Raw genomic sequence first — 14,639 nt, forward strand, 5'->3', positions numbered from 1 at the left:
CTCTTATTTGTCAATGTTGTGCAAAATGTGCCAACAATTCTCTTTGTTGTGCAATGTAAACAAAATATACAGATCCTGCACAAAAGTTGGCAGAAAAGGTCATCACTTTGCTGGAGGCCTTTAGGATTATGACACCTTTTACTCTTTGGTACAGGTTCCCTAAAACATTCTTTCATCTGTATCTTGCATAATATTCTTATTAGGATTTTACAATTTTTCTGGCAAATTAAAGTTAATTGCTTTCTCTCACTAAAGAGCCAAAAAAAAAAAATTTTTACCAGATTTTGTTAACTGACAGTAACTTTAACTTGTCAATCCAGCTTTAATAATTAAGGATACTTGATGAGTTCTGCTTTTGTTGTAAAGTTTGGAAAGTTGAAATAAATATTGTCTTCCATGAGATACATTACTTATGCAGAAAATGGGAAAAAAATTTGTTTAAAAAAACAGAACCGTGTTCAAGAACTACAATCACAACTGAATGCAGAGATAAAAACTCACCAGCAAGCAAGGGAACAGCTGCTAACTTCAACCAGGGATGTTGACTCAGTGCAGCTCAGAGTAAGTGTTGTTGACTTTTTAAAGTTCAGTGCAGTGAAACCCAGTGTAACAAGGACTAAAGTATGACCAGCCTGGGAGGAAGCCCTCACCATTAATTAAGGGCCGTGGCACCAGCTTTTCTTCACCAGTGAGAAAGTTTGAGGCGTTGGACAAAGCCAGTGGGCAAGAGATCTGTGACGTGTCTCTTAGACTAAGTGTAGACCTCAGGCTGGCTTGCTTTGCTCAAACCCTCTTGCAGGCAAAGAAATGTTTGTACTGCAGCTCTTAAAATGAGGATCTGATCAGTGGCTATTAGCTTGATTTGCTGGTATACAGTCAAATGTATTACTTGAACAAACATAGAGACTTGAAGGCTTTTGAAGCCTTACAAAAACTTAAAGTTGGAATGGATGTTGATATTATTTGTGGCCAGAAGCTTGTGAAGGTTTCTGCTTTAAGCTTCTGTTGTGGCTCATAGGAATGGTTGATATTAATAATAATAAGGTGACCTAAACACATACAACAAACAGGATGTTTCACTAATGCTATAAATTTTCCTTTTGACAACCCAAATATGTCAATCATTTTGTTTTTTTTCACACAGTGTACTCAAGCTGAAGCCCAACTGCAAGCTGCTGAAAGACGAATAGCTGACATTTTAGGAAAAGATACGAGTTCTCTCCAAGAAGGTGAGTGTTTCATTTCAGTCTCTTTTTTGGCCAAATGTATGTAGATGCCTTATTAAAAGTGTTGGAAGCTTACAATTCACCACCTGTGTGGTGACTGGAGCCTTTTTGTTGTGGACAGAACCAACTAAATGTAAACACTTTTGGTGACTTCTCATGGACAGTTCTGAGCCATATCTGTGGAAAATGTCTGCCATGAATGCACTTCAAGCTATTTTTTCTGTTCTTGAATCATGAAATATGGAAATAAATGCCTTTTTTTTGTCTAATAAAAGGTGTTTCACACTCCAAGATTTTGAATTATGTATTTCAAAGTTTTCAGTGATTTTGTCTAATTTAGAACAGCATACTTGTTTCCAGTTTAATTTGTTTTTAAAATAGTCATTGGAAAGTATATTTTTATGATCCAAATTCCTCAATTAACGTAATCAGATGTGTTATGATGTTACTTAACTTCTCTTAGCTGATGAAGAGAGGATCAGAAAAGAAGTTGAAGAACAGTACACCATCAAGATTCAGGAATTTGAGTTGAAATTAAGCACTGCAGAGGTAAAAATCAAAGGTGAGCTCTGACAATGTTCTCTTTGGAATCATTCTTCAATTCACAGCAAAGACATCTGAAACTTTGAAACCTGTCTGAAATGCATCTCGGCTTCCAATTGGCAAATGAGCAGGTACAATTGGGTGTCTGACGGGGAAATTCTCATACCTCTTTTCTTCGGTGAACTTATATACTTTGTTTTATATGCTGAGTTTAGTAATACTGTGGTGAACTTGTCTGTTGGTTTGTACAGGCCTTGAGGAACAATTGGACCAAGCCAAAAAACATGTTGAACAATTTAGATCCATGTCAGAAGCCAATGAATCAGCCCTTGGTGACTTGAACAAGGTAAGTTAGTGTGGAATACAGAACTATTGTTTTTAAGTCTTAAGACTTCAGACTTCAGACTTCAGAATTCAGACTGAATTCAGTCTGCCATCAGCTGTCTCAGTTCTTTGTAAACATTTAATTGTAGAGATACACTGCAATTTAGAGCCACAGTTGACTTGGTAATTCAGACCCCATTTAAGCCCTTTAACTCCCACGAGTGACCTAGACAGAATTTATCCTTACAAAACAATATTATTAAGCAGACAAGTGACAAGAATAAAAAAAAATCAACAAGGGGATTATTGGTAATCAAATACCAAATTCTCAGAACTAACATCATAACAACTGTTGGGCAGACAGTAAGGAGATATACTAAGGAGATCTTGGAAGTGAATCTGGAGAATTATACTGTTAGTAGTAATCACATGGAATCCAGGCTAAATAGCAAAGCTTTTCTTCAAATTTTTAGGCAAGTGATGAATTTAAACGATCTACTGAGGGTAAACTCAAGACAGCAGAGCAAGAAATTGCCCAGTACAAATCTCAGATGGCCACTCTTCAAGCCTCAAACCAAGATCTCAGTGCAGCAAGAGCCAAATTAACCAGAGAAGCAGAGTCACAAACCAAGAGTTTACGAGACGTGTTGAGTAAGGTTAGGGGGGAGCTGGATGAAGCTTTAAAGAAGGCACAGACATCTACTGCTGCTGAGATGACGGCCAAAGAGGAACTGAAGGAACAGGCTATGTTGGCTGCAGAGGTAATGTTAAACAGAAATTAATTTTTAATGATTTCCCAATTTTTGGTTCTCCACAGTCACACATTAAGTTAGATTACTCAAACATTTATCCTTACCCAAATGTCTTACATGTAGCAGCATTCACATGTAATACAAGTTGAATTATCTGAAATACTTTTAAATAATTTTTTTTTAGAGGGGGGGGAGGGGGAGAATAACACAAATGTACACTTGTGGTTTTCTTTGAATTTTTTTCTGTCAGCTAAAATGTCTGATAACCACTGTATAATTTGAGATGCCCAAATGACAACTTTAAAAAAAGACAAGACTAGAGTCTTCAGTACAGTTACCAATATGAAACTTTTATGTTTGAGTTGATAGCCACCTTAACTGCTTAACTCCAGTGAGTGAGAAGACAGAATTTCTCCTTACAATATCAATACAGTATCAAGCAGACAAGCAATGAGAATAAAGAAAAATATCAATTAGGGGTTCATTAGTTGATCCAACACCGAATTCTCCAAACCAACAAATTGTTATAATTGTATGGCAGACAGTAACAAGAAGTACTAAACAAAATGAGATCTTTGGGGTAAAAGGGTTAAACCCCTTTAATTTGTACTAAGCCTACAATGCTTGCAAGGAATATGCAATTGCTCAGAACCAAAATAGTATTTAATACACTTAATACACTTTTTTATTACTTCTGTAGGCTCAAGATAAGTATGAGAGAGAACTTGTCCTCCATGCTAATGATGTTCAAGCTTTGTCCACAGCTAAAGAACAGGTACTGTAAATTAAAGTCAGTCATTAATGTCATAATGTTGAGCTATAAGAAAACTATCATTATCATGCTTGCATCTTGAAGGTCCTGTTAACATTTGCTTTTTAACACCTATTTACAAATACAACTGTGTTCAACTGGTTGGACAAGAGTCTTGTATTATTGCTCAAATAAACTATGCATCTTTGCACCTTTTAGGAAAGAGATGGCATAAATTATCAACTGCTTTCACTGTGGTGATATTGTGAGTAACTTTTTTAATTATTTTTTCTCCAGCTTCAAGAACAGAGTAGTAAATTTAAAGAAGTAGAGGACCGTGCCCTTGCAGCAGAGCAGAAATTAGAGGAATATGCCAAGTCTTGGGAGGATCAGAAAAAGGCAAAAGCCTCAGAAGCCAAAAAACTAGAGGCTCGCTGTGCTGACCTTGTGAATCAGAACTCTATGCTTCATGGCCAACTAGAAAAGGTTTGTATTGATTCTATTTTTCCACTAACTCATGTTCAGATTGCATTGTCATAGCAGCTGATCAATTTTGTATCAGGTAACCCAAGATTATCAATATCAAAAAGATGATAAAGAGACAGAAACACTGGCATTCTACATATATATTTTTTTGCTTATTAACTATATTTTAAATTGATTCTCAATCCATCCTTTAGCTCAGTTCCCAACTTGCTGGTAGTAAACAGATGGCGTTGAACATCCCTGTGACACTCCAAGAGGGTGTGGCGCTAGAAGGAGGGGAAGAGGCTAACAAAAGTATTGAAGAACTCTGGGAAATCATCAGGTTTGTATACTATTACTCTTTTTTATAACTGATTTGTCATCTATACGTGTAGGTATTGAAGAAAAGTGTTTTAAATTTTTTTTCATGGCTTTTCAAAGGTCAGTTTCTGTAGAGAAAAATATGAAGCTTACTGCGAACCCACCCCTCCCCTAATCTAACATTAACCCTAAATTTTTATCAGTTGACTGTTGTTGGGTTAGGGTAGGGGTAGGTGCATAGTTGCTCTGATGCTATCAATGATCCGAAGCTAACATGGAATATCAAAGGAATGGGGGAAGGGTTCAAACTGAAAATAACCCTTGTTGTATGTTGTGGAGATTTTCAAAAGAACACCATGTTAGTTTTGGGTTTGCCTAACACGACTAATCGCTACTTTCATTCAAGTTGTTTATCTTCTTTTCTCGTCACCATATTCTCACCTATAGGGTAGCTCCATTTTCTGCATACACAACCTACAATTCCTCCAATCTCTCTGACAAAGGGCTAATGCTCAAAATGTCAGCTTTAAACTCTTAACAGTGGCCAATATGTTATCAACTCAGTTGGTAATACTGAATTACTACTTTTTGTTGGTTTAAAGATTTGTTCGTCGGGAAAAGGAGATCTCTGAGACCAAGTGTGAACTGTCTCAGTCTGAAAGTATTCGCTACCAGCAACGCTGTGAATACTTAGAGGCACAAGTGGCAGATCTGCAGAAGAACATGACTGAGGAAAGAACACAGTCAGAGATCAACACTCAGACTGCAGCTCAGCATGCAGAGATCATGGAGAAAGTGGAGCGACTGAATGAAGTTATTGAGAGCAATAAAGTACTGACAAATGAAAAAGAGAGAGCTGAAAAGACAGTAAAAGAGCTTGCAGAAAAGGTTTGTTTTATTTTAATTCACTTTGCAGTGAAACCACTTGGTTGCGCCTTGTGGTTTCACTTAATAAGTTTTGAACATTGTTGAAGTTATTTCTATAATGATCATTGAGGTTATGGACAATGGAAAATTTTGGTCCATTTGTTAAACTGATCCTGATGTTATTATGGTTTTTGCCCAGATCAAGGGACTAGAGGGGGAGATGAAACCTCTGAAGGATGGTGTGCAGTCACTTACATCACAGAAAGATGCTTTGTTGGCCGAGAAAACAGCTCTTAAAAATGAGGCAAGTCTAGCTCATCATAATCAACAAAAGGGAGAGAGATGCCAGGCATTACAGCCATGGAGAGCTTGCAATTCTCAGTTGATAGCTTGACTCTTCTGTTGATTGTGGTGACTCTAAATCTTGAGAAAATTGTTGAAGTATTTACTTAATGATTTTTACTGCAATGAACAAACATCTTTTCCTTCAGATGTTTTCTTGTGTGAGTATCGTACACAATTTTATCACACCACAATCCATAAGGCCCTGGACAGGCTTTTATTGAAAAACATTAGACAAAAATCCCTGTGTAAGGGCCTTTGCACTGCTGTAAGCAGGGCAGTACAAACCTGTACAGTCCTGCGAGCTGTGAGCTGAAGGAAGCAAGGAAGGAAAAGGAAGACCAAAGGTTGGGTGACAAATGGCTTATTGAATAAGTTATATCATGCCAGACAGGAAGATATCTGGATCCTAGTCCTGATGCATGGACAATGCTGCACTCAATCTACTCATCATTTCCTCAAAGCAAATATTTTCCCATCTGGCCCTCCCACTCAGTCAATAAGTACATATTATCTATTAACTAATAAAATAAGTCATACAACGGTGCCTTGAATACTTGGAAGGAGTTCTTGAAATAATTGTTGAAAAAAAAATTTAAATGGCCTAATTGGCAAAAGCAAAATTGTTGCATGTAGTAGGAATAAGTAAAGGTTTTAGACTAAAAAAAAGATTTTTTTCTGAAAAGAATCTTCTGATTGTTATATGGAAAATGGGGCAAATCAAACATCAACACTTTGTTTAACAGATTGTGCGCTGGACAGCAAAGATCAAACAGTTGACAGAACAGTACAAGGATGTTGATGTTGATGAGTATAAGAGAATTAAAGAGGAAAAGAAACAGTTTCAGCAGCAGATATCCAGCTTGAAAGCTGATAATCAAAGAATAAGAACTCAGACAGAATCCTTGAAATCTGACTTGTCAAAAACACAAGGAGAGTTAGCAGGATTAAGGGTAAAGTTCCACTTTCTGTACTATCAGTGCCAAGTATGATATCTTTTGGTATCATAGGATCATTTATGGTTTAAATCCTCAAACTCCCAAAAGTGATTAGCATGTAACTTCTCCCTATTAAATTCATACATTATCCAGGAAACAAGTGATGAGAATACTCCAACTTTTTGGGTAGAAGTTGTCATCTTGATGTAACACCAAATTCTTGTAACTAATTTACAAGGAAATGTGTATCGGCTGGAGGGGAGAATTAACAATCAATCAGTTTCTAGTTTAACTCTTTAACTCACGGAATTGATCAGCATGTAACTTCTTCCTACGATATCCATACAATATCCAGGAAGCAGATAATGAGAATACTCAAACTTATAGCATAGGAGTTGTTATCTTGATGTAACCCCTAATTCTCTTAACTGATTTACAACAAAATGTGTATAAGCTAGAGGGTAGAATTACCAAGTAGATCATTGAGTTAAAGGGTTAAGAGCTTATGTCTTAATTTAAAAGCAATTGGATTGTTGTGCCCTGTTCAGATCAAAACATATTGATTCTGTAGCCATGACATATAGTTAACAAATAGGGAAGCCTTGACTTTGCTCCATTCTGTTGTGAAAGGCACTAGATGTGGCTAGAGCATGAAAGAATTGTAAAGGGAAACAGGAGATGTAGTCAAGTATTTCAAAATTCACATTCCTTACTAGATTAGTTCAAATAATTTTTTGGGTGAACAAGGCAACAGAAGTAAATCACAAACTTAACTCTGGATCTAATGAAGAATAATTTCACCTAACTTTTCTTTTGTTTAACCCTTTAACTCCCAAGATCTGATTGGTAATTCTCCCCTCTAGCTGCTACACATATTTTTAAAATTAGTTATAAGAATTTGGTGTTAGATCAAGAGGAAACCTTCTACCAGCTGTTTGCTGGATTATGTAAGGATATTATAGGGAGAAGTTTCATGTTGATCAGAAAAAAAAGGAATATTTGGAAAGGTGAGAAGGGATTGTCCCATATGTTTTGGTCAGGAGATAAGTTCACATTAATGTGAATGTGTTATCTTCACATATGTGCAATGCTTATTGCTAGAAATACTATTTCAGGCAATGTCACAAAAATCCACTGATCAGCTGGGAAGTTTGAAAGAAGAACATCAGAAAGAACTATCTAAAATGCAGCAGGAAGTAGAATCACTAAAGGCATCTGTAGAAGCCAAGACAAAAGAAGTCAACGAAAAGAACGCAACCCTGCTGCAGGTTAGAATTTGCCCAAACACATTTGATCACTTGTGAGCATAGAATATGGGCTAGAGCACCACGGAAATCTTTTGTAGTTCCATGGTAGAGCATTGGATGGCAGTATCTCAGTATCCTTGAATTTGAAATTGTTTTTTTTAAGCCCTTCAAATTCCCCACCCCACCTAGGCAAGTTTCAAATGCCTCACCTCCAGGGCATGGATGACAGTCTAATGCTTGTGGACTCCATGAGGAGGGGGATGTTGAAGCTTTGAATTGATCAGCCTATTAGCAAATGGTATAAAGGATTGATGCAATCAAAATATGTGAGAGGTGACAGGACATTTGTATCTGAAAATTTTTTATCCTGATGGATTATGTTTGGTTGCTAAAGGTGAAACGAATAGCTCGTCGTTACAAGACCCAAGTTGATGAGCAAACAAAGGAGATGGAAGAGCTCAAGAAAAAGACCAATGAGGCTGGGCAGTCCACAGCTAACGGAACAGCAGAAGCTGCATCTTCTGGGGTGACAGCTGCAGAAAATGTTGATGTTGCTGCACAGGAGAACAAGATCAAAGAGCTAACAGAACAGGTAAAGAACTTTGATGAGGAAGTAAAAAAACTTAAAAAGATAGCTCGTCATTACAAGACTCAACATGAGGAACAAACTAAGGAAATGGAGGAACTGAAAAAGAAATTTGAAGACTCTGGGCAGGCCACAGCAGAAGGAGTATCACCAGGTGATGCATCTAGTGGTACTGCTGATCTGGCATCAGAAGAGAACAAGGTGAAAGAGTTAACAGAACAGTTGAAGACTGCAATGGATGAGGTCAAAAAACTGAAAGAGTTGGATGAGCAGAATAAGGTTAGTAAACTCTTGAAAGTGACTGGCATCTAATTTCTCTCTCTACATCATCACTCTTGAATCAATTTTAAAGGTCATGAGAGTAATGGGAGTGATCATCAATTCAGGAAGCTCCTGATTGTCAAACAAATTCTCCTCATTTTTACCCTAGAAAGTATAGAGAGAACAGTGTGGAGAATATTAGTTTTGACTCACTACTTCAAAATGGTAAAAGAGATGTGTGAAAATTTGAATCATGATTGCAAAATTTTCAAATAGCCTTTCATCTCAGCACAATGTAAATAAGAATTATTGTAGCATCCATTTACTCCCAAGATCTCATAAATAATTCTCTTTACTATTTTCAGTACAATTATGATGTTATTATGGAGATTTGGTATTGGATCAACCTGTAGTCCCTTATTGATATTTTTCTTTATTCCCATTGCTAGTCTATTCAATTTTTTATTGATGTTGAAAAGAGGAAATGTTATTTTGGTCACTTAAGGCAGTTTGAGGTTAATGAATGAAGTCTGTAGAGCACAGCAGTTTGGATAAGACTACATTGAACAGTTAAGTTCGTGATAAAACCAAACCAACAAGAGACTAATGCTGCCTCATTTTCCATACTTACTGTAGACATCCCTGAAGGAGAAAGAGGATAAGAACAGGAAAGTGTTAATACAAGCCAGAGAAAGGCTGCAGCAGCTTTCAGGTAAGGAATGAGTTTGAAGCGATGTCAAGGTTTTCATTAAGAAGTAATTAATGTAGAAGGAGAATGATTAAATAAGATTATTTCCAACCTCTGTATAAAAAAAAAAAAAAAGATGCAGCCATTTAATTGAGCAGATGCAGCCATTTAAAGCCATTTTGATAAGTAGTTTAAGTGGAGGTGAGTAGTGTTGGATATTTATTAAGCTGCATATTTCATGATTGGTAAACTGAAATGATCCACATAAACAGGCAACCAAGAAAGAAACATTAGTGTACTTTGAAGGCGTATAGAACATACTGGAAACAGCAACTCAATATAAATGTTCTCCTGTGGCTTCTAGAAGGGTATTTGGGAGTTGTTGAAACACATATAGTTATCTTGCAATTTCTTTCTGATTGTCATCAGCTACTAAGGACAGACTGAGTGCAGAAAATGAAGAATTTAAGAAGAAACACAAGTCACTGAGTGATGAGAAGGAGGCAGTAACCCAGCAATTGACTGAATTTGAGATGAGAATGAAAGTCTTGAACTCACAATGTGAAGGGAAAGTAACAAGGTTGGAGAAAGAGCTACAAGATTATAAAACAGCTAATGACACAAAGGAGAAGGCAGTTGAAGAAATGAAGAAACAAATAGAGGAGTACAGGCAGAAAGAAAAAGTGTAAGTTGCAGTTTTCTAAATTCTGCTATTATGTTGCCTTAAGGTTTTCCCTTTTTTGTGGACAGCATTTTCTTACTGACAATCATGTCATAATTTTAGGTTGCCTTTTGGTTGCTTTGAATATAGTTAAGCATAGAACCCTATTGTAACAGTCTGTGATATCAAAGTATTTTCCATGATACTAATATACTGACGACTAAATCGTTGTTGGTTAACTCTGTTACCCTCAGGCCTGTAAAATGTTAATGTTGATAATGCAGTTGAAAAGGGCTTAATTGCTGCTTGAACACAGAAAATGATCCATTATTTGTTGAATCTGTGAATAATGAAGTGAAAAGTATATTTTAACATGTCAATTCTTTTCTTGGTTGTACTGCGACAGTGATGTGGAAAAACTTCAACAGAAGCTGCAACAATATCAAGCACTGATACAGAAACAGCAGATGAAAATAAAGTCTTTTGCAGTCAATACATCAAGTTCCATTTCAAGACCATCCTCAGGAGAAGTTACTGGAGCAGAGACTACAACAACTCAAGGTTAGTTCAGTTTCCGTAAGGTAATTTCTATTTTATCAACACACATGTACTTTATTCGGAACCAACTCAGTGGCTTAAAGGGGGTAAGTTTCTAAAGAAACTGTAGTGCTGTGTCACTGGGAGAGTATGACAGGGTAGTTTAGTGTTATCAACTGAGTTAAAAATGTTAATTAGCCACCATAAAGAGTTTAAAGGCTGTCATTTTGAGTGTTAGGCCTTTGTCAGTAGCAGCCTGAAAGGATCATTTAGAGTAGTCTTTGCACCGTGTAACAGCTAAGAGTGACTGGCATCTTATTTCTCCTACAGTATCACCCCTAAATTAAAAGAAACTCTTTATTGTTTAACAAATTCCCTCCCATAGGATTATGGTTAAAGAACAGTATGGAAAATTTGTATACCAGTGTTAGGATGCAAAGTGGTAGATAGTAATCCAACATAGTGTCCATGGGTAATCTCTGTTAGTTCCTAAATGAGGCAATTATATCCGTTTTCAGTGCTTCAGAGACCCACACTTGATAATAATTACATTCTTGCAGCTCTTAATTGATCAGATAAACTCCTTGTTGAAAGAAATAGTGAGCCATTCTTTGGCATTGGTTCTTGTGTCTTAATTCCTGCAACTCTTAATCTGACAACCCTGATGCCTTCTCATGAAGAAGTATTAACATTGAATTGACAGCAGAGTTGTTAAAGATTCAAAGCTTGATAGTGAAACTCTATTTCATTGTTTTTTTACAGCAGAAACACCGTCAAGTATCACTGTTACATCAGCACCACCAATATCTCTAGTGCCACCAACAGCAACAATAAAACCAACCACCACCCCCACAACAATTAAACGCTCTGGACCTAAAGCTAGTGTGCGGCCTATAGCAGTTGCACCAACACAAAGCACACCCACCCCCACTGCAACTGTTTTACCAACAGTCACTTCCACCCCCTCAGAGGCTGTAAGTGTTGCTGGAACCATAAGGGTGACAGGAACAGCAATTTCTACAGCAAGCAGTGTGTCAACCTCTGTACCAACCACAGTGTCCGTTCGTCCAATCACCAGTACTGTAGAAGTGCAGCAGCAACAGCCTTCTCAGTAAGTGGTGTTCAGTAAGAAAAAAGTGGTGTGATAGTACCTGTAGAATGTTTTTAAACGAGGCAAGGGGGAGAGGGGGGCATTCAATAAATGCTTGCTTATACTGCTGTTTGACCCTTTGAACTCTGAGGGTGACTAAATATAGCATCTATTTTCTCACTAAGGTATCATTGCTGAATCAAACACTAGGCTCATGAGAACTGAGTGTCAGTGCCATAGGAAATGTTTGAAGAACAGTATAGAGCATTTGCATGCTGATGTTAGGGTGTAAAGGGTTAATAAGTGAATGCCTCGAACACCCTACTTGTACTGGAATGATTTCTGAATTTATTGAGAATTAGTTGTTTTGTTATTTTAGATCTTTTTTTTCTTACATTTATGTAGTTAAGATTAGTGGTGTTTTACTTGCTCTGTTCTAATGTCAGCCTTGCATTTGTAACTTCTTTTGAATGTTATCCTAAGGCTTAATAATTTCTCCAAATAGTTTGTCCATTTGTGTAGGACAAGAGTTAGAAAAAATTGGCAGCCTAAAAAGATTATTGTTTTCATCACACTGCTTCTGGATCCAAGAGCTTTTGGATCCCCCCACCCACCAGTTCTTTGTAGGTCATATTCATAAACATTAGTTACAAACATTTTTCAATTGCTGATTCAAATTGTAATCTGAGAAATTGAACTCTTTAGAGGAGAGTCTGAGGTGTCATCCACTGAGGTGACAGCCAGTGAACAGCTGCAGCCTACTCCATCTACAGCTGTGGTATCAGGAAAGAGACAGAGAGATGAATCTCAAGTTACTGACAGGTATAATTGCAACATACTCAATGTTGTTTGAACATCTTCAAAGTTACGCTGAGTGAGAAATCCCATTTAAAGAGTATTTAATTTGTTATAATTTTTTTTATTCTTTTAATGAGTAAGACACTTATAATTAGTTAGTTGAGAGAACTATCCAAGTAAAGAAACTTAACCATTTGGCTCCTAAGATACTAGCATCTAATTTCTCCTAACAATATCAACCCTGAATCAAACATTAAGGGCATGAGAATAAAGGAAATGATCGCAAACTAAATTAGCTCTTGATTGTCAAACAATTTCTCCTAATAAGCTTCTTAGAGAATGTTTAAAGAACAGTATGGAGAATAATTTTACATACCAATTTTAGGGTGTAAAGGGTAAATAATTGTCTGAGTGGGTGATTTCCACACTTAATGAGTGATTTTCTATGTAACAGAAGTGCAACTGAAGTCGTGGAAGGTACAAGTACAGAAGATGAACCTCTGCCGAAGAAAATCAGGACTGTAGAGGTTTGTTTAGGATTGAAAACTCATTTGTTTTTTGCTGTCAGCTGTAGATTCAATCAGTCATTCCAGTCAAAATTATGACTACCTTTGTACTTGGACAATGTCTCTTCTTCTTACCTTGGTAAACTTTGTAGGAAATCCTATTTATTCTTTTAACAGTTTTTTTTGCTACTTAGTCTAAATTTAGCAATTTCTTGTCAGTTGTGTTTTAGTATACAAAAACTGCTATTGCTACCAATGATATTAACTATTTTTAATTGGTAACTATTTTTGGTAGCAGTGCAGGTACTTTAAAAGTTACCACGATCAGGGGAATCAACTTAGGTTGCATATTATACATTAGAGTTCCCTAAGGTTACCTAACACCTTAATAATTGTCTGAATTTTAAAGAATTTAAAGCAGCAAGTAATTCTTCTTTTTCAATGCTTTTGTTTGTTTGGTTATACTATTATCTGTGTTTTATAATGAAAAACCAACATACAACAATTTGAGCCCTGAAGGTAACTTGTAACCTAAAAAAAAGCTGTAGGCCACCATAAATTAATTGTGTTATACATTCAAACTCAAGCTTCAAGTGGAAGATGAAGTTGGAACATCACAAGAAGCATTTGAAGACACAGCTGTAGATGGCACAGGTGATGATCAACTTGAAGAAGAGGAAGAAGGAAAGGAAGAGTTTGATTTTGATGGTTATGATGGGGAAGAGGGTGAGGAGGAAGAAGACCAGGAGACACAAGATTCTGGAAGACAAGAAGTGATTCAAGCTACAACCATAGAACCAGAGGTAGTTTTGATTGAAAGTGATGAAGATGAAGATGTTGAGGAAGAGAACCTTGATGAAGGAGAAGAGGAGGAGGATGATGAAGATTATGTAGAGCAGGATGAGGATTATGCTGAGGGAGAGGTGGGTGAGATGGAGGAAGATGATGAAGGTGAAGATGAAGAAGCAGAGTACATGGAAGGAGAGGTTGTTGATGAAGATGATGAAGATATGGACGAAAATGGAGAGGATGATCCAAAGCAAGAGGTGGTGGAAGTGATCGATGATGATGAAGATGACATGGATGAAAATGTTCGGGAAGCAGCAGCAATTGAAGAAAGGCAGATGGGAGAAGAGGATGCTGGAGAGATAGTAGGAGGTTAGTTTTTTTGGGTTATTCACAATTACCGTTACGGTAGTTATTCGGTTATAAGGCGCACTCGGCTATAAGACGCACCCCCAATTCAGCAACTTCATTATTGCATGTTTTTTGGTCCATGGGGAAAAAAATGTGTCTTAACATGGTCCCATTCTGTGGATGTTTGGTCTGTCTGTTTCTATTTAATTGTCTGTTTTATCTCCCTAACTACTGATGATTTCATTTTCAACAGAAGAAGATGTTGCTGAAGAAATACAGGATCAGAATGAGATTGAACAAGCTGAGACTTCTGATGCAAATGTAGAAAGAGAGATTTCCACAACAGAGCAGCTTACAACAGGAGCTGCTGTTGATAGTCAGTTATTGGAAGGCGCACAGAGATCTGTTACACCAACAACATCAGTCACAATTACACAACGTCTCCTGTCTGCTAGGTCCCATTTGCCACCGTTTTCATTTCCTCAGGTGAGACATGAAATTTTTTTCCCACTTGGAAGCTTACACTAGTATTGATTGACACTGCTCAAGAAGTAATGAGTGCATCATTAAAACCGTAGCTGGCTGCATAAGGTTATAAC

General features: G+C 37.0%; 1 protein-coding gene across 1 annotated transcript in view; it reads left to right on the forward strand.

Moving 5' to 3' along the window:
* The window catches only part of LOC131768914 (nucleoprotein TPR), a 34,665-nt gene that overhangs the window by 14,485 nt on the left and 5,541 nt on the right, over positions 1 to 14,639 (forward strand). Inside the window, exons 28-48 of the mRNA XM_059084617.2 lie at positions 451 to 561; positions 1,145 to 1,229; positions 1,690 to 1,788; positions 2,021 to 2,115; positions 2,567 to 2,854; positions 3,546 to 3,620; positions 3,894 to 4,082; positions 4,277 to 4,404; positions 4,985 to 5,270; positions 5,449 to 5,553; positions 6,338 to 6,544; positions 7,645 to 7,797; positions 8,171 to 8,641; positions 9,260 to 9,335; positions 9,741 to 9,996; positions 10,379 to 10,533; positions 11,272 to 11,620; positions 12,305 to 12,421; positions 12,852 to 12,924; positions 13,491 to 14,061; positions 14,294 to 14,526. Coding sequence (XP_058940600.2) covers positions 451 to 561; positions 1,145 to 1,229; positions 1,690 to 1,788; positions 2,021 to 2,115; positions 2,567 to 2,854; positions 3,546 to 3,620; positions 3,894 to 4,082; positions 4,277 to 4,404; positions 4,985 to 5,270; positions 5,449 to 5,553; positions 6,338 to 6,544; positions 7,645 to 7,797; positions 8,171 to 8,641; positions 9,260 to 9,335; positions 9,741 to 9,996; positions 10,379 to 10,533; positions 11,272 to 11,620; positions 12,305 to 12,421; positions 12,852 to 12,924; positions 13,491 to 14,061; positions 14,294 to 14,526 — 4,122 coding nt within the window. The remainder of the gene's footprint in view (positions 1 to 450; positions 562 to 1,144; positions 1,230 to 1,689; positions 1,789 to 2,020; positions 2,116 to 2,566; positions 2,855 to 3,545; positions 3,621 to 3,893; positions 4,083 to 4,276; positions 4,405 to 4,984; positions 5,271 to 5,448; positions 5,554 to 6,337; positions 6,545 to 7,644; positions 7,798 to 8,170; positions 8,642 to 9,259; positions 9,336 to 9,740; positions 9,997 to 10,378; positions 10,534 to 11,271; positions 11,621 to 12,304; positions 12,422 to 12,851; positions 12,925 to 13,490; positions 14,062 to 14,293; positions 14,527 to 14,639) is intronic.

This window comes from Pocillopora verrucosa, chromosome 2, assembly GCF_036669915.1.
Source record: "Pocillopora verrucosa isolate sample1 chromosome 2, ASM3666991v2, whole genome shotgun sequence".
In the NCBI taxonomy this organism is placed as follows: domain Eukaryota; kingdom Metazoa; phylum Cnidaria; class Anthozoa; order Scleractinia; family Pocilloporidae; genus Pocillopora; species Pocillopora verrucosa.